This window comes from Chiloscyllium punctatum, chromosome 33 (genome assembly GCF_047496795.1).
Source record: "Chiloscyllium punctatum isolate Juve2018m chromosome 33, sChiPun1.3, whole genome shotgun sequence".
In the NCBI taxonomy this organism is placed as follows: Eukaryota; Metazoa; Chordata; class Chondrichthyes; order Orectolobiformes; family Hemiscylliidae; genus Chiloscyllium; species Chiloscyllium punctatum.
In genome coordinates, this window is record NC_092771.1 from 11,198,357 (window position 1) to 11,225,986 (window position 27,630).

Below are 27,630 nucleotides of genomic sequence, written 5' to 3' on the forward strand. Positions count from 1 at the left end.
TCAATGGGTCTCCTCATATTGGTAATCGAACAGGCAGGGTCACAGCAAGTCCTGTCCTAAAGGCAATGGGGTCGGAGTTAGAGAGTGCTCACTATATGGTGAGCCATGGCTACAAGACAGAGCAGCGAGGACTCACAATGCAGCGCAGGAACAAAATACTCCAGTGACTTGCAATAGAGGGAGAGAGCAGAAGACAGGTCCCCCGACTGATCCTTCTTCACAGCATCCACAACCAACGCAGTCTGAAAGACAACAGGAAATCAGTAAAAACATAATGAGATAGAGATTGTGGGTGGGGGGGGGGGGGGGGGGGCGCAGCAGCAGCACGAGGGGGAGAGGCAACATGAAGGTCAGGACAGAAAGACAGAGGGAGGGACAGTTGCAGTTTTAAAGTTGCATTGCAAAGGAGAAGGGTGAGGCAGAGATGTTTAGGGACAGCATCGCACAGCTTAGGGCCCAGGCAGCAAGACATGATCACTACCAGCTGAGCAATAGAAAATGGGGGAGCTCACAGAGGTCAGAATTGGAGGAGCACAGACATTTCAGAGGATAGTGCGGTTGAAGGTGGTGATGGAGATAGGAACGTGGTGTAGGAGCCGGAGGCGGGTGACGGAGATAGTGAGGGGGTGTAGGGATTGGAGGCGGTGACGGCGATAGTGAGGGGGTGTAGGGATTGGAGGCGGTGACGGCGATAGTGAGGGGGTGTAGGGATTGGAGGCAGTGACGGAGATAGTGAGGGGGTGTAGGGATTGGAGGCGGTGACGGAGATAGTGAGGGGGTGTAGGGACTGGAGGCGGTGACGGCGATAGTGAGGGGGTGTAGGGACTGGAGGCGGTGACGGCGATAGTGAGGGGGTGTAGGGACTGGAGGCGGTGACGGCGATAGTGAGGGGGTGTAGGGATTGGAGGCGGTGACGGCGATAGTGAGGGGGTGTAGGGATTGGAGGCGGTGACGGAGATAGTGAGGGGGTGTAGGGACTGGAGGCGGTGACGGAGATAGTGAGGGGGTGTAGGGACTGGAGGCGGTGACGGCGATAGTGAGGGGGTGTAGGGACTGGAGGCGGTGACGGCGATAGTGAGGGGGTGTAGGGACTGGAGGCGGTGACGGCGATAGTGAGGGGGTGTAGGGACTGGAGGCGGTGACGGCGATAGTGAGGGGGTGCAGGGACTGGACGAGATAGGGTCACAGAAGCTTTTGAAAACAAGGACGTGAATTCTAAAATGAAACGCCTGCACAGGGAGACTCAGAGCTGAAGGTAAACTCTGCTGAGGTATCAGAGGTTACTCTGAAGGAGTCACACTGCGGGGCTGTGACGGGTGAACACCCTGTTCCCTTTAAACCGTAGAAATATGAAGCAGCCAAGAACAGCCCCAGTGCATTCACATACCGCCTTCTCCAGGCTCTCTGCACTCGGCATGTGATCCAGGTCCACAAACGGGTGCATAAAGAATTCCTCAAAGGTTATTCTCTGTTCCGGATCCCTCTCTAGCAGCCGGAGCAGTAAATCCCTGCATTCTCTTGAGACCCGGGTGCCTGGAGGAAGCTGAAACCAAACCAGGAAACAGTAAACATTCAGAAAAACATCAAGGAATTACCCTGGAGCAGAGAGACTGCGGGAGGAGACATGCAACAACGTATTGCGCCTTGTCACTAAACATTGTGTTTGCAGTTTCAAAGTTGTATCAATTCAGAACAAAATGGTAAGTTTTAAAACAGTTCAAATCAGATTAGATTACTTAGTGTGGAAACAGGCCCTTCGGCCCAACAAGTCCACACCGACCCGCCGAAGAGCAACCCACCCAGACCCATTCCCCTACATTTGCCCCTTCACCTAACACTATGGGCAATTTCCCATGGCCAATTCACCTGACCTGCACATTTTTGGACTGTGGGAGGAAACCGGAGCACCCGGAGGAAACCCACGCAGACACGGGGAGAACATGCAAACTCCACACAGACAGTCGCCTGAGGCGGGAATTGAACCCGGGTCGCTGGCATTGTGAGACAGCAGTGCTAACCACTGTGCTACCGTGCCACCTTTTGTTCCCTGTTATGAAATGATTAACAATGTATAAATGGCAAGATTAACTCTGTTCATTATGATTTGGGGGGGGGCGGGGGGTGGAATTCGATATTTGTCAGAGCTCCAAGGATAATTACCCTGCTCCTCTTCCAAATAGAGCCCTGGGATCTTTCACAAACACCTGAACCTGATCTAAAGTCTCACCCCTGACAGTGCAGCACTCCCCCAGCACTGCACTATCGTGAGTGTTGACTCTGGTTTTTAATGTGCTCAGCTCCCTGGAGCGGGATTTGAACCCAGAGCTACTTGACTCAAACTGAGCCACCGAGCTCCGACAAACATTTTGATTGTGTCGGTACAGACCCTTACGAATGTGGTTTACATTACAGCAAACTCCATAGGGACTGCTAAGCATGATGTGCACAGCAAGGTTCCACAAATGTGACCAGATATCTACATCCAGAGAGGGTTGATAGGAATAAACATTTCCTTAGCAGAAGAGTCAATTACCGAGGGACAGGGTGGCGGGTGGTCACCAATTTAAAGGGCAGGAGGTTTAACACCCAATTGGGAATCTGGAACTCACTGCCTGGAAAGGTGGTTGAGGCAGGAACCAGCACAACATTTAAAGGATTAAGAGAATCACCTGAAACGTCACAGCAGACAAATGGCGGCCAAATGCTGGGAAATGGAATTGGAGTAGATAGGTGCACGAGGACTGGTGTGGACATGATGGGCCGAAAGGTCTCTTTCCATGCTGTAAGACTCAAATAATTTTCTCTTGACGTGTTGGTGATGCAACGCAAGCCACAGCTGAGTAGCTGGCAGTTGCTTGAGGGTGAAGGATGCTGGCTGAGCGACTTGATCGTTAGGGACCCGTCTTCAGCGTTAGAATCTGCCACTCGGACAAAGTCTGGTCCCACTGGCAGCTGAAGGGAACGTGCCTGCTGTCACCAAATCGGTGACGTCTGGTGAACTGGGGAGGTGGGGTTGTGGGTAAGGGGACCCGCAGGGTTGGATGTTACCCACGGTCAGTCAGATTGTAACCACGGGGCAGATCCCTCAGGCTGATGCTGCAAAAACCCTGAATTCAGCTGCAGATGAGACCATTCATACTTGGGCTCCATTGGCCCAGCGGTAATGTCCCTGCCTCTGAGTTGGAAGATCATGGTTTAAGTCCTACAAGGCACATGCCATGATATGTCTTAACAGATTGACTAAAAGTATCCAGACCGTCCACAATTTAAACCACATCTTTGACTATCCAGGTACGAGATTGCCACCTTGTGTCAGGATGTGAAATAGGTTGAGAAGCTAGTTTCCCACTTAGCTTTATTATCATGTGCACTCAAATGACTTCAGTTAAAAGTTTACAATGTAGTCACTAATGGCGCCATCTTAGGTACGAGATACCTAGGTACGGATACTCAAGTACTTGATACAAAATTGAAAGAATACTAAAGTCCAGCAGTAGCTCAGTGGTTAGCGCAGCTGCCTCACAGCACCAGGGACCCAGGTTCAATTCCATTCTTGAATAACTAACTGCCTGTGCGGAGTTCGCACTTTCTCCCTGGGTCTGCAAGGGTTTCTGCTGGGTGCTCTGGTTTCCTTCCACAGTCCAAAGATGTGCAGGTAAAGTGGATTGGCCAAGCTAAATTGCCCCATAGTGGCCAGGGATGTGTCGGTTAGGTGCGTTAGCCTGTGGGAAGCGCAGGGTTACAGGAGTAGGGTAGGGGGATGGGCCTGAGTAGGGTGTTCCTCGGAGGGTTGGTGTGGACCTGTTGGGCCGAATGGACTGTTTCCTCACTGCAGGTAGTCTGTGACATTATGATAAGGAAACAAAGGTACTCGAATTATAGCTGTTTTCACCCTAGTCTGTGCCAGCACCAAGCCTCCACTGGGTCATGTCTCCAGACCACACCGGGTTTCAAACCTCCGGTCTGGGACTCGCCTCCCCCATTCCCTCCGAGTAAGGTTAGATTAGATTCCCTACAGTGTGGAAATAGGCCCTTCGGCCCAACCAGCCCACACCGACCCTCTGAAGATTAACCCACCCAGACCCATTTCCCTCTGACTAATGCACCTAACACTACGGGCAATTTAGCATGGCCAATTCACCTGACCTGCACATCTTTGGACTGTGGGAGGAAACCGGAGCACCCGGAGGAAACCCATGTAGATACGGGGAGAATGTGCAAACTCCACACAGACAGTCGCCCAAGGCTGGAATCGAACCTGGGACCCTGGTGCTGTGAGGCAGCAGTGCTAACCACTGAGCCACTGTGCCACCCATTAAAAGGTTAAAAAAAAGTTTGAAAAGAAATACTCCAGGAGAAAAGAGAGAGGAGCTTTGGCTGGAGGATTCTACTCTGCTGCCACCTTCATCGTCAAATGCTCAAGAGATGGCAAAACCTGTTTCCGATAAAGCAGCCATCTTAGTGTTTAAATACAAGGTGTCTAAAATGATTTAATGGTGGGAAACAATTGGTCTGATTGAAGCATACAAGTTTCTGAAATAAGTGGAGAACACTAACACAGGAGGTCTGGAGTGTTGCCGGAGAGAGAAACAGAGCTATCAATTCTGCTTCAGATATTAAGAGGGCTGGAAAAACGACAGAAGCTAGAAGCAAACCATTGCTTCACCCGGAGTGTGGTTCGGGCCTTGGACAGTGAGGGGAGTAGGCCAAGGTGAACGAGCAGCTCTGTCCTCACATGGGAATGTGACATGCTGAAGGGGGGAGCAAGGAGGAGGAGGAATAAAGAGGCAGTTTCTGAGGAGAGGGTGTCTCAGAGAGAAGATTCTGGAAGCAGGATGGAAAGGAAGATTCAGAACAGATTCGATGGGGCAAGTGTTGAGAGAGATTGTTGCTGCTGATCAGGGAATTTACAACACAGGGGACGGTCTCACAATAAGGAACCAATCATTCAAATCAGAGGTGAGTAGAACTCAAAAAAGGTCGTGAACTTACAGGGGAGGCTATGGCTCAGTGATATTATTGCTGGACTGTTAATCCAGAGACCCAGGTAATGATCTGGGAACCTGGGTTCAAATGGTAGAGGATAGAAATTGAGTTCAATAAATATCTAAAATTAAGAGTCTAATGATGACCACAAATCTATCAGAAAACTCCATCTGGTTCACTAATGCCCGTCAGGGAATGAAACTGCCATCCTTACATGGTCTGTCCTACACAAGATTCCAGACCCTCAGCAATGTAGTTGACTCCTAACTGCCCTGGGGGCAATTAGGGATTGGCTGCCCAGTGGGGCCCACCTACCATAAATGAATAAAAAATTCTCCACTCCCGAGGGTCGGGAATACTCCACTGTTGAAGGATAGGATAGATCAAGCCTTGTTCGTACAATGTTGAGATTCGATGGGCAGAATGGCTTATTGCTTTCATTGTTTGCGCTCTTGCGGACGTAGCTTGAAAATGTGAGCAGGGTCATTCAGGGGAGGTCAGGGACATTCTCCTGGAACTTGCTCTCCCCAGTAAATATCATTGAGGTAGCATGTGCAGGGAGGGTCAATTAAAAGTTTCAATAGCAATTTTTGTTTGTTGGTTAGGGATTTTAAAGGTGACTGAACTGAGGTGGGTGGGTGCAGTGACATTCAGTTCAGCTCAGATTCACATTAAAGTGTCTGGGCTGAATGGCCTCCTCGTGTTCCTAAGTTGCTGTAATTCTCTCTGTATAGCCCAGACTCTGTACTCAGTTGCTCGTGTATCACTGACTGGCATGAGACAATGTCTCCAAATGTTGTTCTGGCTGTTCCTGCCTTGAAGACGAGGTGGGTCTGAGCCCGGGATTCCCAAGGTCCCCGGGTTTCCTCGAGGTTTCTGCTGCGTTTTCGTGGTGGCCTGGTTGACCTGGCCCAGCCTGGGATTACTTTCAGTGGCTCTGATGGCTGTTTTCATCAGCGTTGGTCTGCGGCTCCCTTACGGCAGCTTCAGTCTGTGACTCCATGCAGCATTTTCTTCGGCAGTGTAGTGGGTCCAGCTCGGGATTCCAACTGGGATTGGGTCCCTGAGCCCAGACTCTAGAAATGGACCAAGTGAACTTAGTCTTCTATTCTCTTTTATTAAAATTTCTTTTATTATTATTATTATGGTGGAAGGACTTTCTTTCTGAACTTTTTACTTTGTCATTTCTCTAATTTATTAGCACGATTTTGTGCTTCTGATGGCCTGTAATGCTGGACTTCTTAATTTTTCTAGTTTTCTTTCTAAAAGCTTGGACACAGGGAACTGTACCTCAGTAGCTTTGTACCTAAGCTGGCACCGGGAGAAGTTGCAAACTTTTGACAGTACTCACATGAGTATGTGACAATATAGCCCAACCAACGGGCGGCATGGTGGCACAGTGGTTAGCATTGCTGCCACACAGCGCCAGGGACAGGAGTTCAATTCCAGCTGTGTGTGTGTATGTAGTTTGCACATTCTCCCAGTGTCTGTGTGGGTTTCCCCTGGGTGCTCCGCTTTCCTCCCACAATCCAAAGATGTGCAGGTCAGGTAAATTGGCCATGTTAAATTGCCCACAGTGTTAGGTGCATTAGGCAGAGGGAAATGGGTCTGGGTGGGTTACTCTTCGGAGGGTCGGTGTGGTCATGTTGGGCCGAAGGGCCTGATTCCACACTGTAGGGAATCTAATGAAGTCAATTCAATCCAGTCAACAGGCCTACAATTAGCCCTTCTGACTGTTTGTTCTGAACCACCTGTTAAACACAGCAAAGTCAGAGATGGCTGGGGAATTATTAGTGCTAATTTCAGCCTCATACTGAGGAGCTGTGATAAGCAGTCATGGCTGTGTGAGACACTCAAAAGACTTAAGCAATACATTCACACTCATAATTGTGCGGCAAGGCAAGTGTTACCCTCGCAGTGTAACCTTGTGCAGGAATTAACTGAGGCACTATAAATACAAGGAAAGGTGCGATGTACACTTCTTGGTTGACAACGGCTTGTGCAATGTGCAGTGGCTCTGCAGTTAACACACTTGCCTCTGGTGCAGTAGGTTGTGAGCTCAAAACCCCCTCCAAGAGCACACAGAGCTTCCTGAGGTCCCTGCCCAATATATTATAATCGAAACAAACACGACAAGAATTGGAGAGGAAGCTGAATAAACATGAGGCAGAAAGGAACGGATGCTTCTGCTGATAATGTGGGAGGCGACTTGCACCGAGAATATAAATAGCCTGTAAAAGTGGAGCAAAATGGCCTAGTTCTGTTGGTGGGAGCTTGCTGTGTACAAGTTGGCTACAGCATATCCTACCATGTAACCTGGATTACATGCTGTAAGTACAGGTAGCTCTTCTACAGTTCTTGTGCAACCCTGTGTTATAGATAAATCAGGCTTGTGTTTGATTTTACCTTTTGTGCCAAGAGATGTTTAGGGGGATTGTTGCAAGTATTTGGAACAGCATCATTAAGTTGGGGATAATCTGTTGGGTTTTTGGATAGTTTAAGTTATTCTGTAGTCTGTTCTCTTCCATCATTTGGTAATCTTCAAAATAATTTCTGTTTTGTTTAAAACGAAGTGGTTTGACCAGCTGCATCACTCCTGGACTATCTGCTTTACGCCTGCTTAAAACAACTGGCAAAATTAGAGTCTGGGTTACTTTCTTGAAATGTTTTTAGGGGTCCACAACTCAGTCCATGCCGACTATAATCACAAACTAAACTCATCCCCACTGCCTGCACTTGGCCCATTTCCCTCCAGACATCTTTTATCCATGTACTTATCCATCAATGTCACTGGGTCAAAATCCTGGCTCTTGTCCCCTAACAGCACTGTGTGGGTGCACCTTCAGCCCAAGGACTACAGCAGTTTAAGGCAGTGGTTCATCACCAACATCTCTGGGGAGATTAGCGATGGGTAATAAAAACTGCCCCAGCCAGCGATGACCACAATCCAGGACACATCGACATGGCTGGGAGACACAAACAAAGCAGATTCAACTAGTCGACTTGAAACTCCATATCCCATCTCAGGAAAGTGGATTCTGAAAACCCTGTTAATCATCAGAATTAGATATTGCAGTTCCTATTTTCCTCACAACCCACTCACTCCTCCCAAACTCACCAGGAAGTTGCTACATTGTGCTTAGATTCTCGCCTTCATGTTCGGTGCACTCCTTATCCCCGTTCTGTAGCCTCCTCCACAGACTTTCCTGACCTCCTGTCATGACCTCATCCTCTCGGGCAGGCCCCAATTCCCAGCAAGATACCCCCGCCCCTTCGCTGTACCTTCAGATGCCTGGAAGACTCCCGCCCCCACCCTCAACACCACACCCCCCCCACCCCCACTTCTTCAAATCCGGCAGATCTGATAGCAACTGAGCTGAACTGAAGGTTCTTCTACATGAAGTCACGCTGGACCTGAAACACGAACCCAGTTTCTCTCACTCCAAAGATGCTGCCAGACCTGCTGAGCTTCTCCAGCAACTTCTGGAACATTTCCCATTTCCAGCACATGCAGCATTTTTCCTTTACTCCTTTGAACTCAGCTCCTTGTGTTCCCCACCCCACCACCCTCATACCTTTGACTGATGACTCTCCTGGGAATCACCCCCAGGGGATGTTTTATGGTGCTACGTAAAAGCAAGTTGTTGTTGCCACTTCCCCAGCCTGTGAAAATACACATTACCCTGGCGCCGTCCACGGTCACCCACCTCGATGGCCTTGTTGCTGCGGATTTTCTCCTCCAGCTCAGTGAACGATTTTGATGCGAAGGGCGGGCGTCCGAACAAAATCTCTGCAGGAAGGGTTGCCAGAGAATAGCAGGGTCAATGAGGCTCCTTTAACTACACCCCACCCCGTCACCATAAAGGACCATCATGAGTCCTTATTACAATAGGGACCTGGGTAGTAGGCCAGACCACGTAAGGGCAACAGATCTCATAGAATCGTAGAATATTTACCGTATGGAAACAGGCCATTCAGCCTATTGAGTCCACACTGATCATCTCCCCATCACCCCCAACCCTCTCCCTGCAAACCTTCATTTCCCATGGCTTACCCACCTATCCTGCACCTCCCTGGACGCTACGAGGTAATTCAGCATGGCCATTCCACCTGACCTGCACATCTTTGGACTGTGGGAGGAAACCGGAGCACCCGGAGGAAACCCACACAGACACGGGGAGAATGTGCAAACTCCACAAAGACAGTCGCCAGAGGCTGGAATTGAACCTGGGTACCCGGCACTGTGGGTCAGCAATGCTAACCACTGAGCCATTGTGCCACCCCCATTGCTCAGTGTAACCTTTGACACTTACTCCTGAATTGTTATATTGTTTCTTTTTACAAAAGGATCCTCCCATCCAGTCAGAAACCATTGACGTGTTCCATGCTCTTCACTCCTTCCTTCCCCCTCTCCTCTCCCAATCTCCCCCAGGACCCCAAAACTATGCAATCCCTTTACCTTCCTTTTCTCTTACAAAGCCTATTTGAACAGAACCCCATTGAGCCTTCAAAGTAGAAAAAAAAGAGGGTAGTCTCGCAACCCAAAGAGCCAGGATAAGGTTCTGGACAAGCCAATTCAAATTGCACCATTGACAACTAATGGGCTTCAAATGCAATACCCGAAATCTGGAATTGAAAGCTAGTCTCATCAATTCCTTGTTTGGCATAACCTTGGCTCGCTAACGTCACCTGGTCTGACCTACATGTGACTCCAGACCAAAAGCAATGAGGGTGACTTTTGAATGGCCCAGGGAGACTCTCCAGGGCCAATGAGGGATAGGTATAAAATGGCCTTGCAGGCGACACCCACATTGCCTGCAGAAATAAAAAAAAAACTGCACAAACCAGATGGTTTTTACAACAATTGACAGTTTCATGGTCTGTATTAGACCAGCTCTTTATTCCAGAATTTTCAAATTGAATTCAAATTTCATACCGTGATGGAATTCAAACCCAGAGTATTAGCCTGGTGCTCTGGATTACTAGCTCAGTGACGTTGACACTATGCCACCACTTTCGCTACACCTTCCCTTTCTCCCTTCCACACATTATTTGAATTTCAGCAGTCACATGACACCAGGTTATAGTCCTTCAGGTTTATTTGAAATCACAAGCTTTCAAAACACTGCCCCTTCGTCAGGTGAAGTTGGAAGGTCAGACTTCAACTGACAAAGGGACAATGCTTCAAAAGCTTGTGATTTCAAAAAAACTTTTTGGACTATAACCTGGTGTCAGGTGACTGCTTAACTTTCCCACCTCAGTCCAACACTAGCACCACCACACCATTATTTTAAATCTAGGCAACCCAGTCACTGATGATGGGCTTTTGCCGAAACGTCGATTTTCCTGCTCCTCGGATGCTGCCTGACCTGCTTTTCCAGCACCACTCTAATCTTGACTCTAATCTCCAGCATCTGCAGTACTCACTGACTGCTATTAAGACCATAAGACATAGGAGTGGAAGTAAGGCCATTCGGCCCATCGAGTCCACTCCGCCATTCAATCATGGCTGATGGGCATTTCAACTCCACTTACCCACATTCTCCCCGTAGCCCTTAATTCCTCGACACAACAAGAATCTATCAACCTCTGTCTTGAAGACATTTAGCGTCCTGGCCTCCACTGCACTCCGCAGCAATGAATTCCACAGGCCCACCACTCTCTGGCTGAAGAAATGTCTCCGCATTTCTGTTCTGAATTTACCCCCTCTAATTCTAAGGCTGTGTCCATGGGTCCTAGTCTCCTCACCTAACAGAAACAATTTCCTAGTGTCCACCCTTTCCAAGCCATGTATTATCTTGTACGTTTCTATTAAGTCTCCCCTTAATCTTCTAAACTCCAATGAATACAATCCCAGGATCCTCAGCCGTTCCTCATATGTTAGACCTACCATTCCAGGGATCATCCGTGTGAATCTCCGCTGGACACGTTCCAGTGCCAGTATGTCCTTCCTGAGATGTGGGGACCAAAACTGGACACAGTACTCCAAATGGGGCCTAACCAGAGCTTTATAAAATCTCAGTAACACAACGGTGCTTTTATATTCCAACCCTCTTGAGATAAGTGACAACATTGCATTCACTTTCTTAATCACGGACTCAACCTGCATGTTGACCTTTACAGAATCCTCGACTAGCACTCCCAGATCCCTTTGTACTTTGGCTTTACGAATTTTCTCACCATTTAGAAAGTAGTCTGTGCTTTTATTCTTTTTGCCAAAGTGCAAGACCTCGCATTTGTTCACGTTGAATTCCATCAGCCATTTCCTGGCCCACTCTCCCAAACTGTCTAGATCCTTCTGCAGCCTCCCCACTTCCTCAGTACTACCTGCCTGTCCACCTAACTTCGTATCATCTGCAAACTTCGCTAGAATGCCCCCAGTCCCTTCAACCAGATCATTAATATATAACGTGAACAGCTGTGGCCCCAACACTGAACCCCTCGTCACTGGCTGCCATTCTGAAAAAGAACCTTTTATCCCAACTCTCTGCCTTCTGTCAGACAGCCAATCCTCAATCCATACCAGTAGCTCACCTTGAACACCATGGGCCCTCACCTTGCTCAGCAGCCTCCCATGTGGCACCTTATCAAAGGCCTTTTGGAAGTCTAGATAGACCACATCCACTGGGCTTCCCTGGTCTAACCTACCTGTCACCTCTTCAAAAGAATACCAACGGGTTTGTCAGGCATGACCTCCCCTTACTAAATCCATGTTGACTTGTTCTAATAAGACTCTGCTCTTCTAAGAATTTAGAAACCTCATCCTTAATGATGGATTCTAGAATTTTACCAACAACCGAGGTTAGGCTAATTGGCTTATAATTTTCCATCTTTTGTCTCAATCCTTTCTTGAACAATGGGGTTACAACAGCGATCTTCCAATCATCCGGGACTTTCCCTGACTCCAGTGACTCTTGAAAGATCTCAACCAATGCCTCTGCTATTTCCTCAGCCACCTCTCTCTGAACTCTAGGATGTATCCCATCGGGGCCAGGAGATTTATCAATTTTAAGACTTTTTAGCTTTTCTAGCACTATCTCTTTTGTAATGGCAACCATACTCAACTCAGCCCCCTGACTCCCTTTAATTGTTGGGATATTACTCATGTCTTCCACTGTGAAAAGTGACACAAAGTACTTGTTAAGTTCTCCTGCTATTTCCTTATCTCCCATCACTAGGCTTCCAGCATCAGTTTGAAGTGGCCCAATGTCTACTTTTGCCTGTCGTTTGTTTCTTATTTATTGAAAGAAACTTTTACTATCATTTCTAATATTACTGGCTAGCCTACCTTTATATTTGATCCTCTTCTTTCTTATTACTCTCTTTGTTATCCTCTGTTTGTTTTTGTAGCCTTCCCAATCTTCTGATTTCCCACTGCTCTTGGCCACTTTATAGGATCTCTCTTTTTCTTTAATACATTTCCTGACTTTAAATAGGTATCCACTTCATAATACCAGACCAGCTGAGGTTACCTCGAAGGACTCTCCTTCTCAACCTCTTCCCTCACCCGAGGCATGATGACCCTCAACTTAAATCACCAACAGTCGTCGGTAATGAGAGAGAAAGAAGATGGATGATCTGGTAAGAACTATGGCAACTTTTATCCCAGACCCCTCTCAAGTTTGTACATCTCAATCGAATCTCCCCTCAGCGCCCCCCATCTGAAAATCTTCCCTTCAATAGCTGTGGTGCTCCCCTGTTCCCTCTTTCGTTCAATCACACCTTTTCTGTAATGAGTCTTTGTGTAAAGCTGAAACCAGGAATCTCTATTCCTGTTGCACTCGGACACTTTTAAACGGAGGACCCTCTGGGGTGATGGGACCTCACCAGAATTCCCCCTTCCCCTGGCCCATGAAGTGCCAGCCGACATCGCGGACTCACCGTACAGGATGACGCCCACTGACCACAGATCCACGCGAGCATCGTACTGTTGGCGACACACCATCTCCGGTGCCATGTAGAGTGGGGATCCACGCAGAACGTGCTTCTCGTCCCAAGGGGACATGTGCTGAGCAAAGCCAAAATCTGCAGCAGACACAAGGAACCAGATTATCACTGGGTGGCACCTTCCAAAAAGGGGAGAGCAGTTTTCATTCTTGACACAAGCGCTGCACGGATGCAGCGTAAGAACACGCGATTGCATTTACATAGTGCCTTCAATGTTGTTTCCCTGGAGGGTTATCACACAGCGGGCCACCTAAGGAGATACTGTGACAAATGACCCATCGAAGAGGTTAACAAAAAAAAGAGGCAGAGGGAGGGAGTGAGGTGGCAGGAGAGAGAGAGATGGAAAGATAGAGGGGTGGGGTGAGAGAGGGGTGGAGCAAGAGAGGGGACAGAAAGGAGGGCAGAAGCAGAGGGGGATGGAGGGAGGAAAGGGGCAAAGCAAAAGGAGGGGGTGGAATGAGGGGGACCAGAGCAATGGGAGAAAAGGCAAAGGGAGAGAAGAGTGGGAAGTGGGTGGAGGGAGAGAGGGTTGGAGCAAGAGGGCTGGCAGGAGAGATTGGCAAAAGGAGGGGTGGGGAGATCAGATGGGAGGGCAGAGAGAGGGGGAGGGGAAGGGGGAGGGGGAGGGGGGGGGCAGAGGGCAAGTGAATCTGGTTCTGAGAGACTTCCAGTTGCTGATGACACAAGGTTTATCGTTTAGAAATGTTGTTTCAAATGAGATGTTAAACCCAGATCCCATCTGCCCCATCGGGACAACGTACATCCTCCCACGGTCACTCGGAGGTCAGTTTTCCCTGGTGTCCTGACCAGTTTGTTTATAGTTTGACAGGATATGGCTGTCACTGGCAAGGCCAGCGTTAGCAGTCCGCCCCCTTTAACTGCCCCAGCAAGCCCCTTCAGAGGGCAGGTGAGAATCAACCACCAAGTCTGGAGTCACGTATAGGCCAGGCTGGGTAAGGACAGCAGATTTCCATCCTTAAAAGGACACTAGTGAAGCAGGTGGGTTTTTAAGATCAATCTGGAATTCAATTCCAGAGTTACTGATTGAATTAACATTCTACTATCATGGATTTAAACCCATATCTTCAGGATGTGGGCATTGTGAGATGGCAGAAGGTGCTATATAAACGCAGCTCCTTCTTCGCTTTCAACTCCGACCTTCATTGCAATTTAGGAAATACAGCGTTGGGGGTGGGGAGTAGGGGGGAGGGCTGTAGGATAGAGGAGAGCCCGAGTTAACTCACCAGCAAGTTTGAGGTGAGGGGTGCTCCGGGAACTGACCAGAATGTTCTGTGGTTTCAGATCGAGGTGAGAGATGTTTCGCTCATGGAGGTACTGGAGAGCTGATGCTGAGAGGGGTGGTGAGGGAGAAAGAAAGAAAGAAAAAGAGAAAAGAGATCCATGGAGTCCGTAAACATTTTCGTAACTTCTAGCATTAACAATAACACCTTTGTAAAGTTCACAGGCTAATGCAGGGGCTCCCACTGAGCTCAGAAAGATCTTAGATGAATCTTGATTTGGGTGCATACAGTATACTGCTAGAAGCCTTAAAATGAGAACAGAAAAGCTGAAGTAATGCACAGTGCTGCACTGTCAGAGGCAATGAGGCATTAAATGCTCAGGCAGGTAAAGGAGATCGTACTATTCCAAATAGGACTAGGGTCATTGTTGTGGTTCTGTTCGCCGAGCTGGGAATTTGTGTTGCAGACGTTTCGTCCCCTGTCTAGGTGACATCCTCAGTGCTTGGGAGCCTCCTGTGAAGCACTTCTGTGATGTTTCCTCCGGCATTTATAGTGGTTTGAATCTGCCGCTTCTGGTTGTCAGTGACCAGGGTCCTTCTGAGGGATCCCAGGCTAATGTTTATCCCTCCATTAACATAATTGGCAGACCAATCTCTGTACAAACAGAATGTGGATCTAATGGCCATTCCCAAAAGAAAAAAAGAACTAACTGCATTTATATAGCAACTTTCACATCCCAAAGTGCTTTACAGCAAATGAGGTGCGTTTGAAGTGTGTAAAGGTTACAGCAAAGTCACCACAGTCCCAGAGGACCATTGAGCTGCTCTCTTAGGCAAAAGAAGTGATTGGTGGTGGTTCCGCCTGAGGGTAGGAGCTTCATGGGAACATCAATCCGGTGGAACTACCATTTTGAAGTCAGTAGGAAACATCAATATACACATAGCAAGATCCCACATACAGCAATATGGGGATAACGTGAACTTCTAATGTAGTCAGATTGATTGAGGGATGGATCATAGAATTCCTAAAGTGTGGAAGCAGGCTATTTGGCCCATCGAGTTCACACTGACCCTCCAAAGAGCATCCCACCCAGACACCCTCCCCCCGTACCCTTGTAACCCTGCATTTCCCATGGCTAACCCACGTAGCCTGCATTTCTTTGGATGGTGGGAAGAAAGCAGAGCACCTGGACGCGGTCCGTGCAGACATGGGGAGAATGTGCAAACTTCACAGTCGCCCAAGGGTGGAATCGAAACTGGGTCCCTGGTGCTGTAAGGCAGCAGTACTAACCACTGAGCCTCTGCACCACCCTGTGTTGGAGAAATATAAACCTTTTTCGTTGACAGGTACCAAAGAATATTTGCCACGACAGCTCTTCTCACGTTTTGGTGGGATCTTTTACCTCTATTGGAGGTGAGAGTTTCGAAAGATGGCACCTCCAACAGTGCAGCACTCCCTCAGTGCTGGCATGATAGTGTCAGCTGCAGTTTTCTGCTCACACCTCTGGAGTGGGAGTTGAACTCTCAACCTTCAACTTCCAATGAGGAGTGCTACCCTCCGAGCCAGGGGGAAGCTGATGCTCTCATTGCCCATGAAGCACTCTGGAACATGCAGTGGATGGGAAAGGCAATATGGCAACCCAGCTCCCGTGGCCTCTTACCCAGCTGCTGCAGAAAGCGCCTGGCCACTCCTTCGGGAAGTGCCCTGCGAGTGCGGATGAAGTGGGAGAGATCGCCGCCAGCACAGAATTCCATGATCAGGTAAATGTTCTCGCTGTCCCACTGTTAGGGTCAAGGTCAAACCGCACGTTAGAAACGACTGCAACCAGAAGCCGATAATATCTCCACCTCACCGAACCCCACATCTCCACAAACCGGAATGTCCGGCTACTCGGAATATTCCCAAACTATTCCGCGAGGAAGGGAAGGGCCCCCTGGTTATGGTCTGGACCCCTCTGACTCACACAGGGCAGTGACAGAGAATCATAGGATCCCTACAGTTTGGAAAGAGGCTGTTCGCCCCATCGAGTCTGCATCAACCTTCTGAAGTGCAGCCCACGTAGACCCACTCCCGCAACCCTATCTCTGTAACCCCGCATTTAGCACGGCCAACCCATGCATCTTTGGACCGTGGGAAGAAACCGACGCAGACACTGGGAGAATATGCAGATTGTTGCCCAAGGCTAGAATTGAACCCAGGTCCTTGGTGCTGCAAGGCAGCAGTGCTAACCACTGAGCCACCATAATGCCCACCAAGGAGATCATTCCGATTCCATTATTCTCAATGAGAGATTACTTCAGTGGATGATTACCACCTATTACCTACATTTTTCTAGCTGGAATACTGAAGTATTTTGTTTATTGATTGTAAAAATATTGGAGGTTGGAGGGGTTAAAAAACCCTATTTCATCAAAGAGTCTGTTCCTCTTCCAACTGGCCAGGTACTGAAGGCGGTCACATAGTAAAACCTCCAGGAACACTCCCAACCCAAGTTGGCGACTCAAGTCTCTGATTGTTGGTCAAGGAATAGGCCAGGGCTTTAATATTGGTTTCTGTGTCCCATCGGTCATGGCCACTGCCCCCACTTATCAAGGACCACCCAGTCACTCTTTCCTGAGTGTACATGGTGGTTGGGAGACAGAGATAGAATCTGCCAGTCTCCAATTTCCCTCAACCCATTTCAACAAGGAACCCCAACACAGATCAGACCAGATGGTAGGAAAGGCAATACTGCTGCTCAAAAAAAAACACACAGATAAGAGACTGACACACAGCCAATACCACAACCAAGAGAGAGAGTCACACACTGACACAAACGCAATCAAGGCAACAGCACAACCATAAGACTCTAAAACACACACACACACACGCACGCACACCCCACAACACAGCCAAGACACACACGCAGTAACACACAAACACATGCACAGATGACGGTGCAGACAAGACAAAGGCGTACAAAATAGAAGCAACAAGAGACTTTCTGGTCCACTGAGCCTGCTCTACCATTCAATATGATCATGGCTGATTTCCTATCTCAATACAATCCCCCTCCTCATATCCCTTGACACCTTTTGTATTTCAGAATCAATTTATTTCTTAAATATATTCAGTGAGTAATAGAATAGAATCCCCTACAGTATGGAAAGAGGCCACTTGGCCTGTTGAGTCTGTACCAAACTTCCAAAGAGCCTTTCATCTTATTCGTGTAACCCCACATTTACCTGCATATCTGAACACTGGGCCATTTAGCATGGTCAATCCACCTAACCTGCACATCTTTGGACTGTGGGAGGAAACCAGAGCATCCGGAGGAAACCCACGCAGACACGGGGAGAATGTGCGAACTCCACACAGTCATTCATCCAAGGGTGGATTTGAACCCCAGTCCCTGCTGCTGTATGGCAGCAGTGCTAACCACTGAGCCACTGTGCTGCTGTTCTTTTCCCTCCATTGCCTTCTGTGGGGTAAAATAACACCGTTCACTACCTTCTGAGTGAAAAACAATTATCATTTCAGTAACAAATATCCCATAATCCAAGACTGTGACCCCTTGTTCCAGAAATTCCCCCACTCCAGCTCCCTATCAAGGGAACATCATCCAAGTATTCCGTTTGTGCAGCCCTGTCCGAATCTTATATATTTCACTAAGAGTCATACAGCAGGGAAACAGATCCTTTGGTCCAAACAGTCCATGCCGACTATAATGGCACACAATACCCCAGGCGTGGTTCTACCTAAGCCCTGCACAGCTGTATGACAACTTCCTTGCTCCTGAACTCCAATCCCTTGGCAAAGAAGGCCAACATTTTATTGACCTTCCTAACTGCTTGTTCCATCTGCATGTCTGCTTGCACTGACTGGTGTACCGGTTCTCTTTTTTACAGTGATAGACTGAGAAGTGTCAATCATTGTTTAAATAATATGCTTATTCTCTTTTCCATACCAAAGTGGATTACTTCACACTTAGCTGCAATATACTACATCTGCCCACTCACCCAATTTGTTGAAGTTACCTTGAAGCCTCTTCACTTCTGCCTCATTTCTCAAATTCCTTCTAGTTTTATATCATCAGCAAACTTGGAAATACCAAATTTAATACCTTCATGCAATTCATTAAATTATATAGTGAATAGCTGGAAACAATTACTGATCCCTGTAATAATTCACGATCACTGCTTTCCACTCCACTTCCACTGCTTTTTGTAAGACCGAAAGAAACTACAGAGAGCTGTGAACACAGCCCAGTCCACTAAGCAAACCAGCTTCCCATCCATTCACTTCATCTACACTTCCCACTGCCTTGCAGAAGCAACCAACATAATCAAAGACCCTTCGCACCTTGGGTATACTCTCTTCCACCCTTTTCTGTCAGGCAGAAGATATAAAAGTTTGTATACACGTACAGATCAATTCAGGAACAGCTTCTTTCCCCGCTGTTATCAGATTTTTGAATGGTCCTCTTTAATGTTAATCTCTTTCTGCACCTTGTCTGTGACTGTAACATTGTATCCTTTACTCTGTTCGGTTACCTAATGCACTTGTATCGTGTGATCTGCCTGTAAAGTACGAAAGACAACACTTTTCACTGCACCTTGGTACACATGATGGTAATAAATCAAATCACTCCGAACCCACCCTTATTTATTCCCATTCTCAGGTCCCTGCCTGCTAACCAATTCCCAATCCCTGTTGCTACTTCACCCCATTCCATGTGCTTCGATCTTACACACTTGCTTCTAATATGTGGGACTTCAGCAATAGCTTCCTGGAAATCCAAAAACATCACATCCACTATCTATGCCTCTTGTTATAACCTCAAGATTGCAGCAAAGGGGTGTGTGTGTGTGTGTGCACGAGAGAGAGAGCACCATATTCACAGCCAAAACACATGAACACATAGACAAAACAGCCAAGTCAGACAGACAAAGGTACATTGACACTGTCAGACACACCGACTGCCTTTCTCACACACATACATGAGAAACAAAATGCCACTGGAAATCAGATAGAAACAAGTTGTCAATATTCAGCAAGTCAAACAGCCTCTGCAATGTTAAGGCCACTCTTGAGAGAAGCTCAGAGGAAAGGTGATGGAATCCCTGTGTTGGTGAGTGAAGTTACTTATCCAGCCCTGTTAGTTTTATAAAGATATCCACTTTCAGACTCTGCTCATACACACTTGAAAATCCTTCAGCTGCACGATATGAGGATGCCTGACCGTCTTCAAGATTTCGATCTCAGTCAGCAGGTTCTCCACCGAGGCTTTGTTCAAACTTTTTTTACTCACACACTTAATGGCCACGACCTCGCGACTGTTCACCTGTTGGAATACAGCGGGAACCACTTTAGAGGAACAGTTTCAGCTTAGAGCGACTGTGCGAGTGAGATGCACTTGCGATGAGGAACAATGAAAGCATCCTTACATTGGTGCAAATTATCACAGTCAAGATGTGTGCCCATTTATCACTATTTGCACTAACAATCAGTTGATTGGCTGATAGGAAACAAAAGTAATGATAAACGGCTCCATTTTGGAATGGCAGGCAGTGACCAGTGGGGTACCGTGGGGATCAGTACTGGGACCGCAGCTTTTTACAATATATGTTAATGATATAGAAGATGGTATTAGTAATAACATTAGCAAATTTGCTGATGTTACTAAGCTAGGTGGCAGGATGAAATGTGATGAGGATGTTAGGAGATTACAGGGTGACCTGGACAAATTAGGTGAATGGTCAGACGCATGGGAGATGCAGTTTAATGTGGATAAATGTATGGTTATTCACTTTGGTGGCAAGAACAGGAAGGCAGATTGCTACCTAAATGGAATCAATTTAGGTAAAGGGGCAGTACAAAGAGATCTGGGTGTTCTTGTACACCAGTCAATGAAGGTAAGCATGCAGGTACAGCAGGTAGTGAAGAAGGCTAATAGCATGCTGGCCTTCATAACAAGAGGGATTGAGTATAGAAGCAAAGAGGTTCTTCTGCAGCTATACAGGGCCCTGGTGAGACCACACCTGGAGTATTGTGTGCAGTTCTGGTCTCCAAATTTGAGGAAAGAAATTCTGGCTATTGAGGGAGTGCAGCATAGGTTCACGAGGTCAATTCCTGGAATGGCGGGATTACCTTACACTGAAAGACTGGAGCGACTGGGCTTGTATACCCTTGAGTTTAGAAGACTGAGAGGGGATCTGATTGAGATGTATAAGATTATTAAAGGATTGGACACTCTGGAGGCAGGAAACATGTTTCCGCTGATGGGTGAGTGCCGAACCAGAGGACACAGCTTAAAAATACGGGGTAGACCATTTAGGCAGAGATGAGGAGAAACTTCTTCACCCAGAGAGTGGTGGCTATGTGGAATGCTCTGTCCCAGAGGGCAGTGGAGGCCCAGTCTCTGGATTCATTTAAGAAAGAGTTGGATAGGGCTATCAAGGATTGTGGAATCAAGGGTTATGGAGATAAGGCAGGAACAGGATACTGATTAAGGATGATCAGCCATGATCATACTGAATGGTGGTGCAGGCTCGAAGGGCAGAATGGCCTACTCCTGCACCTATTGTCCATTGTCTAACAGGGAGGTGATGGTGTAGTGGCAATATTATTGGTTTATGGCACCCAGAGGTTTAGGCAAATGCTCTGGGGACTTGGGTTCAAATACTGGTGGAATTTAAGTTCAATTAATAAAATGGTAGAATATCAACCTGTGTCCAGTCCTGGTCTTCCTGTTATATTAAGCAAGGGTCTGAAGCCAGAGATGATTCAGAAGAGATTTGCCAGGGTGTTGCTGGGGAAGAAGGGTTTGAGTTATAAGGAGAGGCTGGATAGTGTCATACAGCCCAGAAAAAGACCCTTTGCTTCACCTCATCCATGCTGAGAAATGTTTGGAGGGATATGGGCCAAGCGCAGGCAGGCAGGGCTAGTTTAGTTTGGGATTACGGTCAGCATGGACTGGTTGGACTTAAGGGTCTGTTTCTATACTGTATGACCACTCTCCGTAATAGTGACCAAAACAACTATAACTGATGGTGTTAGATTCACTAGTGTTCTTCTGCTGCCCTTACCCAGTCTGGCCTAGATGTAACTTCACAGCCAGGCGGTTGCTTTTAACTACCCTCTGAAATAGGTGAGCAAACCACTCAGTTCAAGGCCAAACAGGGACGGGCAAAAAATGCTGGCCTTGCCAGCAAAGTACACATCACATGAAAAAAATGAAATAATATTCTGAAACACAGCACCGATCATCACCTTTATAGTGCGTGTCCCCACAGGAATAAAAAAAAAGTTCCTGGTTAGAAGTTCAATAGGCAGTGCTCTCCATTTCTGAATCAGGAGATCACCAGTTCAAATCCCATTCCAAATAATCTAGGCTGCAGTAACACTAAAGCACAGGATTGCAGAAATCAGAACTAAAGACAGAGAATGCTGGAGAAACTCAGCAGATCTGGTTGCATCTGTGGAGAGAGAAACAGTTAAAAATTGCACGTGGAGCGACCTTTCGTCAGAGCTGATATCCCCTTATACATTGAACTGAAAGTTTCATTGCAATCCAGAAACCTTAACTCTGTTTGTATTCACAGATGCAGTGTGGCCCATGGCCTGTTGACAGAAGGGTTTGGTTTACTTTCAATCTAGGCAGCAGCACTGCAGCAATGCCAGTTTTCAAATGAGATGTTTACTTTCTCAATTGCCTGCAAGAAGGTCCCACAAGACATTGTCAAGGGCATGATAGATCTTTCCACGGTGTCAAGGCCAATATTCATCATTTGCCATGAAAATGTCATAAATATTTTAGTATAAAGCTGTTTGGGACATCCTGAAGTTTCAGATGAATGCAAAATACTCTTTTCTATTCTCTCAGCTATTACCAATATATTTTAAACGATCATACAATTAAAAGTAGGGCCTCGGGTATTGTAGAACAGAGAGACCTAGGGGTTCAGGTACATAATCCTTTGAAGTTTGCATGACATGTAGACAGGGTGGTTAAAAATGCATTTAGTACAGTTGCCTTTATTGCTCAGACCTTTCAGTACAGGAGTTCGGACGTTTTGTTGAGATTGTACAGGATGTTGGTGGGGCCTCTTCTAGAGTACTGTATCCAGTTCTGGGCACCCTGTTAGAGGATGAATATTATTAAACTGAGGACAGTTCAGAAAAAATTTACCAGGATGTTGCCAGGATAGAGACTTTAAGTTATAAGGAGAAGTTGGGACATGTTTAATAGGACCATAGGAGGTTGAGGGTTGACCTTGTAGATATTTATAAAATAATGAGGGACATAGATAAGAAGAATGGTAGATATCTTTTCCCTAGGGTAGGGTGTTTCAGGACTGGGGGCATATTTTTAAGGAGAAAAATTTTAAAAAGACATGAGGGACAATTTTTTTTTTAAAAACTCAAAGTGGTTCATGTGTGGAATGAACTTCCAAAAGAAGTGGTGGATATGGGTATGTTTACAATGTTTAAAAGTCATTTAGTTAAGGTACATAACAATAAATGTTTGGAGGGATAATGGCCAAGCGCAGGCAGGTGGGACTGGTTTAATTTGGGATTATGGTTGGCATGGACTGGTTAGACCAAAGGGTCTGTTTCCATGCTGTTTGACTCTATTACCAGGTTCAAAGCAGAACTGCACAATGCTGAAGATACCAAGTCAATTTATACTTCAGCATGTGTTTGACTGAAGCAGACAGGGCCATTCACAGTCTGATACCATCGTCAGGTTGGACAGTTTAAAGGAGAGTTAGGGTCAATTTAAAGTTTTAAACAGCATAGATGAAATAAACATAGATCAGAACTTCACTTTAATTCAGGCCATTAGGACAAGCAAGACACAAAAGACCCTGCACTAATATAGCGCTTTTCACATCCTCAGGATTGCCCAAATTACTTCACAGACAGCGAACAAGTTATTCTGGCAATATACACACAGCAAGATACAAGGCCCATGAACAAGATGAAAACACAATTAAGCTTTGGTGGTGCTAGCCAATTTTTCTACATAAAACACTGTGGGGGCTTTCAGATCCTAAGCAGGTAAAGAGATCCCACATGCCCCGTTCCATCCCAGTAGTAGACCAGTTGAGAAGTACTTTTAAAAATACTAGATCAACACCAAAGGGGGACAAATAAATGGAAATAACTTAAGTGATACAGGTGCCTCTACCAGACTCTCACCTGTGATACAGGTGCATGTAGGTTGTACACACAGGTGGCCTTACCAGTCTCACACACCTTCCTTTGGGTTGGACACAAACACTCTGACCAAGCTCTCATCTTTTGATCTGTTGTTATAGGTGCAGGTGTCCCTCAGTCTCGCTCATCTTTGGCACAAATGTCTTTTGGCTGTACAAACTGAAGCCCCTATCAATCTCTCACCTGTGGCACAGGTGCCCTGACCAATCTCTGGCCTGTGGCACAGGTGCAATAAACACACTCACTCCTCGCACTGCTGATATATCTGAAGTCACCCGTACCAATCTCTAATCTCTGGCACAGATGTCTTTAAGTTATACAAACAGATGTCTTCCTACCAATCTCTCATCTTCAGCACTGATGTCCTGACTCGGTTCTCACCTGTGACACAGGTGCCGCTGCACAAACTCCCTGCCTGATTAAAAACTGCTCACCTTTCTGTAGGCTTTGTATACAGTGGCGTAGGTACCACTGCCCAGTTTCTCTGTGAGAATGAACTCCTCTAGTTTGGGTGGAGCGCAGCCAGACGCCATCCAGCAGCTCCATTCAAGGGGGTTCGAGACCGACCGAAATACAAAGGGAGGGAAGGTAGAGAACTCAAACCAGAGGTTAATCCTCAAACTCCACCCACCACCTTCACTTTGCAAACTGATCCCAGTCACCCCGACACCAACAGCAACTTCCTTCTCTGAGAAAGAAATGCTTCCGGGGGGCTGGAAATTGCGATTAAAGGCACACTGCTTGCAATAAACATGCAACTGCATTTACTACACTGAAGAATGTTGCGTTTAATTCTCTCAAATGCGACGTCTATCTTTCGTCACATTTTCTGTTTTGCGGCACGCTTCTCAATTTGCGTTGTGCAATTTAAATTCCGGATGTTTGCTGCAGAATTTACCACGCAAAGCTGGAACCAGTAATGCATTTTTTTTGTTCGTTGTGCACAGCTGCAATTTTTTTTTCGCGATGCAAAGGTGTAATATTTTGCAACTTCAGTCGAGAAAAACAAATTAGAGGACATTCGGCAGAGATCGGGTTTGAACCAAAGACCTTAGGGCGTCATTATCTGATTTAACAATTTCGTTCCTGTTAAAGAAGTGCGCTCTTGGGAGGTGTATTGTCACTCACTGGGTGTGATACCGTCAAAGATTTAAAACAAACGAATCCTTTGTAAAATATTAACATAATCTCTGGGTTAAGCATGTATAATAGCAGTATTAATTTCACTTGCTCAAAAACGAACTGCTGGAGAAACTCAGCAGGTTTGGCAGCATCTATGGGAAGAAAGCAGAGTTAACGTTTCGGAAAAGTAAAGCTAAAAATCACACAACACCAAGTTATAGTCCAACAGGTTTATTTGGAAGCACTAGCTTTTGGAGCGTTGCTCCTTCAAGGTGGTAGTGAAACGTAGACAACTCGAAAAGCTAACTCTGCTTTCTTCTCAATGATACTGCCAAACCGGCTGAGTTGCTCCAGCAATTTGTTTCGTTTCAGATCCCCAGTTGTTTGTTTTAATGTTGCAAGAGTCTTTGACAGCACCGGAGTCCATTCAGCCCTTGCTGACTCCCCAAGGGAGTAATTTAGTCAGTTCATTTTCCTGTACTCTATCCCTGTAGCCCTGTTAAGTTTTCTATCCCACAATTGCACATCTAGTTTCTTTCAAATCATTGTTTCTGTTTCCACCATCCCATGGGCCAGGAGTTCCTGATAATTACAGTTTGCTATGGGAAAAACAATCTTCTTTGCTTTCTCTTGCATTTTTTAATTGAAATCTTAAAGTGGTGTTCCCTAGTCCTTGTACTATTGGTCAAGAGGGAAGAGTTCAGTCCTTTACATCAAGCTTGTCAGAAGTCTTGTACACCTCAATCAAATGGGAAGTGACGGTCTCGTGGTATTACTACTGAACTATCAATCCAGAAACCCAGGTAATGTTATGGCGACCTCAGTTCAAATCGGATTATGGCTGATGGAGGTGGAATCTGAATTCAATAAAAATCTGAAATTAAGAATCTGCCGATTGTCAGGAAAACCCCCTCGTCAAATAATACCCTTTAAGAAAGGAACCTGGTCTAAAAAACTATATAACTCCAGATCCACACTTAACTGTCCGCTGGGTAATTAGGAAATAGTGAATAAACTATGGCCCAGCCAGCAACACACACACATGTTGTTAATACCATTTTTTAAAAAATTCTTTGGAATACTCTTCCCAAATATCTCTGAACTAACCTAAAATCTCAAACATTCCATGATTCACAAAAATCCCTGGGACTACTCTGGTAAATTTTCTCCACACCATCTCAAGGACCTTCCCATCCTTCCTAAATTGCAGATTAGAATTGGATGTAATGCTCTAGTGAGGACCTTGCAATTTTTTAAATAAACATTTGTGCTTATTATCTCCAGTTGCAAATGCCAGGTGCTTTACTTTCAATATGTCCTACCATCTTCAGAGATTGAGGTGCTCACATCCCTTGTTATGTCCTACCATCTTCAGAGATTGAGGTGCTCACATCCCTTGTTATGCTGTTTAAAACTATACCTTCATTAATTTATTTATTCACAGGATGAGGGCATTGCTCACCAGGTAGCATGTCTTACCCATCCCTAATTGTCCAGTGAACCACATTGTAGTGAGTCTGGAGTTACATGTAGGCTAGACTAGGTAAGGATGGTAGCTGCCTTCCCTAAATGGCATTAGTGAACCAGATGGGTTTTTCCTGACAATGGATTCATAGTCATCATGTTATGCTATTGCTCCTTTAACAAGATTTTGTTGTCCTTGGCTTGTTTTTCCCCTCAGGTCATCGTTAAAAACACAGGTTCTGAAAAGTCTGGGCTTGGAGGGGTTTAGCTAAACTATACTGGCTCAGGAAAAAGGCTTTCGTGTTTTAGGAAAAAAAAACACTTATGCAATGAAAAGGTGAGTGGCCAGTTCTCCCAGCTCAGCTTTCCTCTGGTTTAGTTTGGTTTGATTTGATTTGATTGTTCACTGAAAGCAGTCAGGCAGTTGTGAAGCTCCTGGACCCCAAAGAAGCAGGTCCATGCTGAACCACTCTGACTCTTCTCCTGCAAGACCCAGTGGTTGATTTTACATTTTGTGCCAAGGGGTGTTTAGGCGGATTGTGACAAGTATCTGGAACAAAGTCATTAAGTGGGGAAGACCTGTTGGGTTTTTAGATGGGTTATTTGGTATTCTGTTCTCTTTTGAATGGGTTTCATTTGGTAATCTTGGAAATAAATTGTTTCGTTTAAAAATAAGTAGTTTGACCAGCTGTATCAGTCCTGGAATATCAGCTGCATCAGTCCTGGAATATCAGCTGCATGCCTGCTTAAAACAACTAGCAAATTTAGGGTCTAGGCTACTTTCTTGAAATGCTTGGTTTGGGGAAAAGGGGCAGCTGGCCTGGTCCATTACAATTATTAGTCTTCCAATTCCAGGTATTTATTGAATTCAAATTCCATCATCGCACTGAGAAACAAAGCCCACTCACTTCAATAATTTCAGTCCGAGACTAGATCTGAATCAGTAGTGTCATTTATTTTACACTTGCAAGTGGGTATGATGTCCAGTGTCTATTAGGTAGAGGACATACACACACCAAATTCAATTCATACACAACATTTATATGATTTGATTTTTTTGTTTTACACTGCTCCTCCCGTTTACATCTTCCACTTCCCTAAGACCGGCCCCCATTACCCCTGTTTATCTCTTGCCTTATCTGTGACAAAATGCTTATTTCTGGCCTCAAGGCCATTTGACCTCATCCTGCTGTTGGTCATTGTTAGGCACATTCTTTCTTCATTATCTACCCCCTTCATCTGTGCCTTTCCCGAGGCCATTCTGATCCCTATGACCCTTTTAATTGGGGTTTGTTCCTCTGTCTCTGTAAAAGTGGGAAACAGATGTTTATACCTACTGTTTGTACAGGCGTATCTAGCTTAACTTCATCCCCTCACAACATCTTATCTACTTGCCTGTAATGTCTACCATTATTTTGCAGTCACATTTCATTCTGACATACAGTTTTAGCTAATACAAAAACAATTATATATTTCCTCCACATAGTTTCCATTCTTGTTGACTCAGCTCGTAGCTAAAACAATTACACACTGGTGTGAGTTCATGTTACTTCTGCAATTCCATTTTACAAAGTAACATTAATTTACCGATATCCCACAGCACTGTGACAGGAGTCAAAGCAGAGTCCCCAGACTGTCATGTGGGCCAGCAATAGTATCACTAGGCCAT

General features: G+C 46.1%; 1 protein-coding gene across 2 annotated transcripts in view; it reads right to left on the reverse strand.

Annotated features, from left to right (window-relative positions):
* ulk3 (unc-51 like kinase 3) overlaps positions 1 to 24,038 on the reverse strand; it is a 55,435-nt gene extending 31,397 nt beyond the window's left edge. Inside the window, exons 1-8 of one of the 2 annotated variants that reach the window (XM_072552964.1) lie at positions 23,810 to 24,038; positions 19,357 to 19,497; positions 15,835 to 15,955; positions 14,178 to 14,282; positions 12,868 to 13,011; positions 8,694 to 8,776; positions 1,388 to 1,543; positions 137 to 242 (exon numbers count right to left, since the gene is read on the reverse strand). In XM_072552964.1, the coding sequence (XP_072409065.1) occupies positions 137 to 242; positions 1,388 to 1,543; positions 8,694 to 8,776; positions 12,868 to 13,011; positions 14,178 to 14,282; positions 15,835 to 15,955; positions 19,357 to 19,497; positions 23,810 to 23,908 (955 nt within the window). In that variant the 5' untranslated portion in view covers positions 23,909 to 24,038. The remainder of the gene's footprint in view (positions 1 to 136; positions 243 to 1,387; positions 1,544 to 8,693; positions 8,777 to 12,867; positions 13,012 to 14,177; positions 14,283 to 15,834; positions 15,956 to 19,356; positions 19,498 to 23,809) is intronic. The other variant, XM_072552965.1, reaches the window with a different exon arrangement.
* Between the last annotated feature and the right edge of the window lie 3,592 nt (positions 24,039 to 27,630).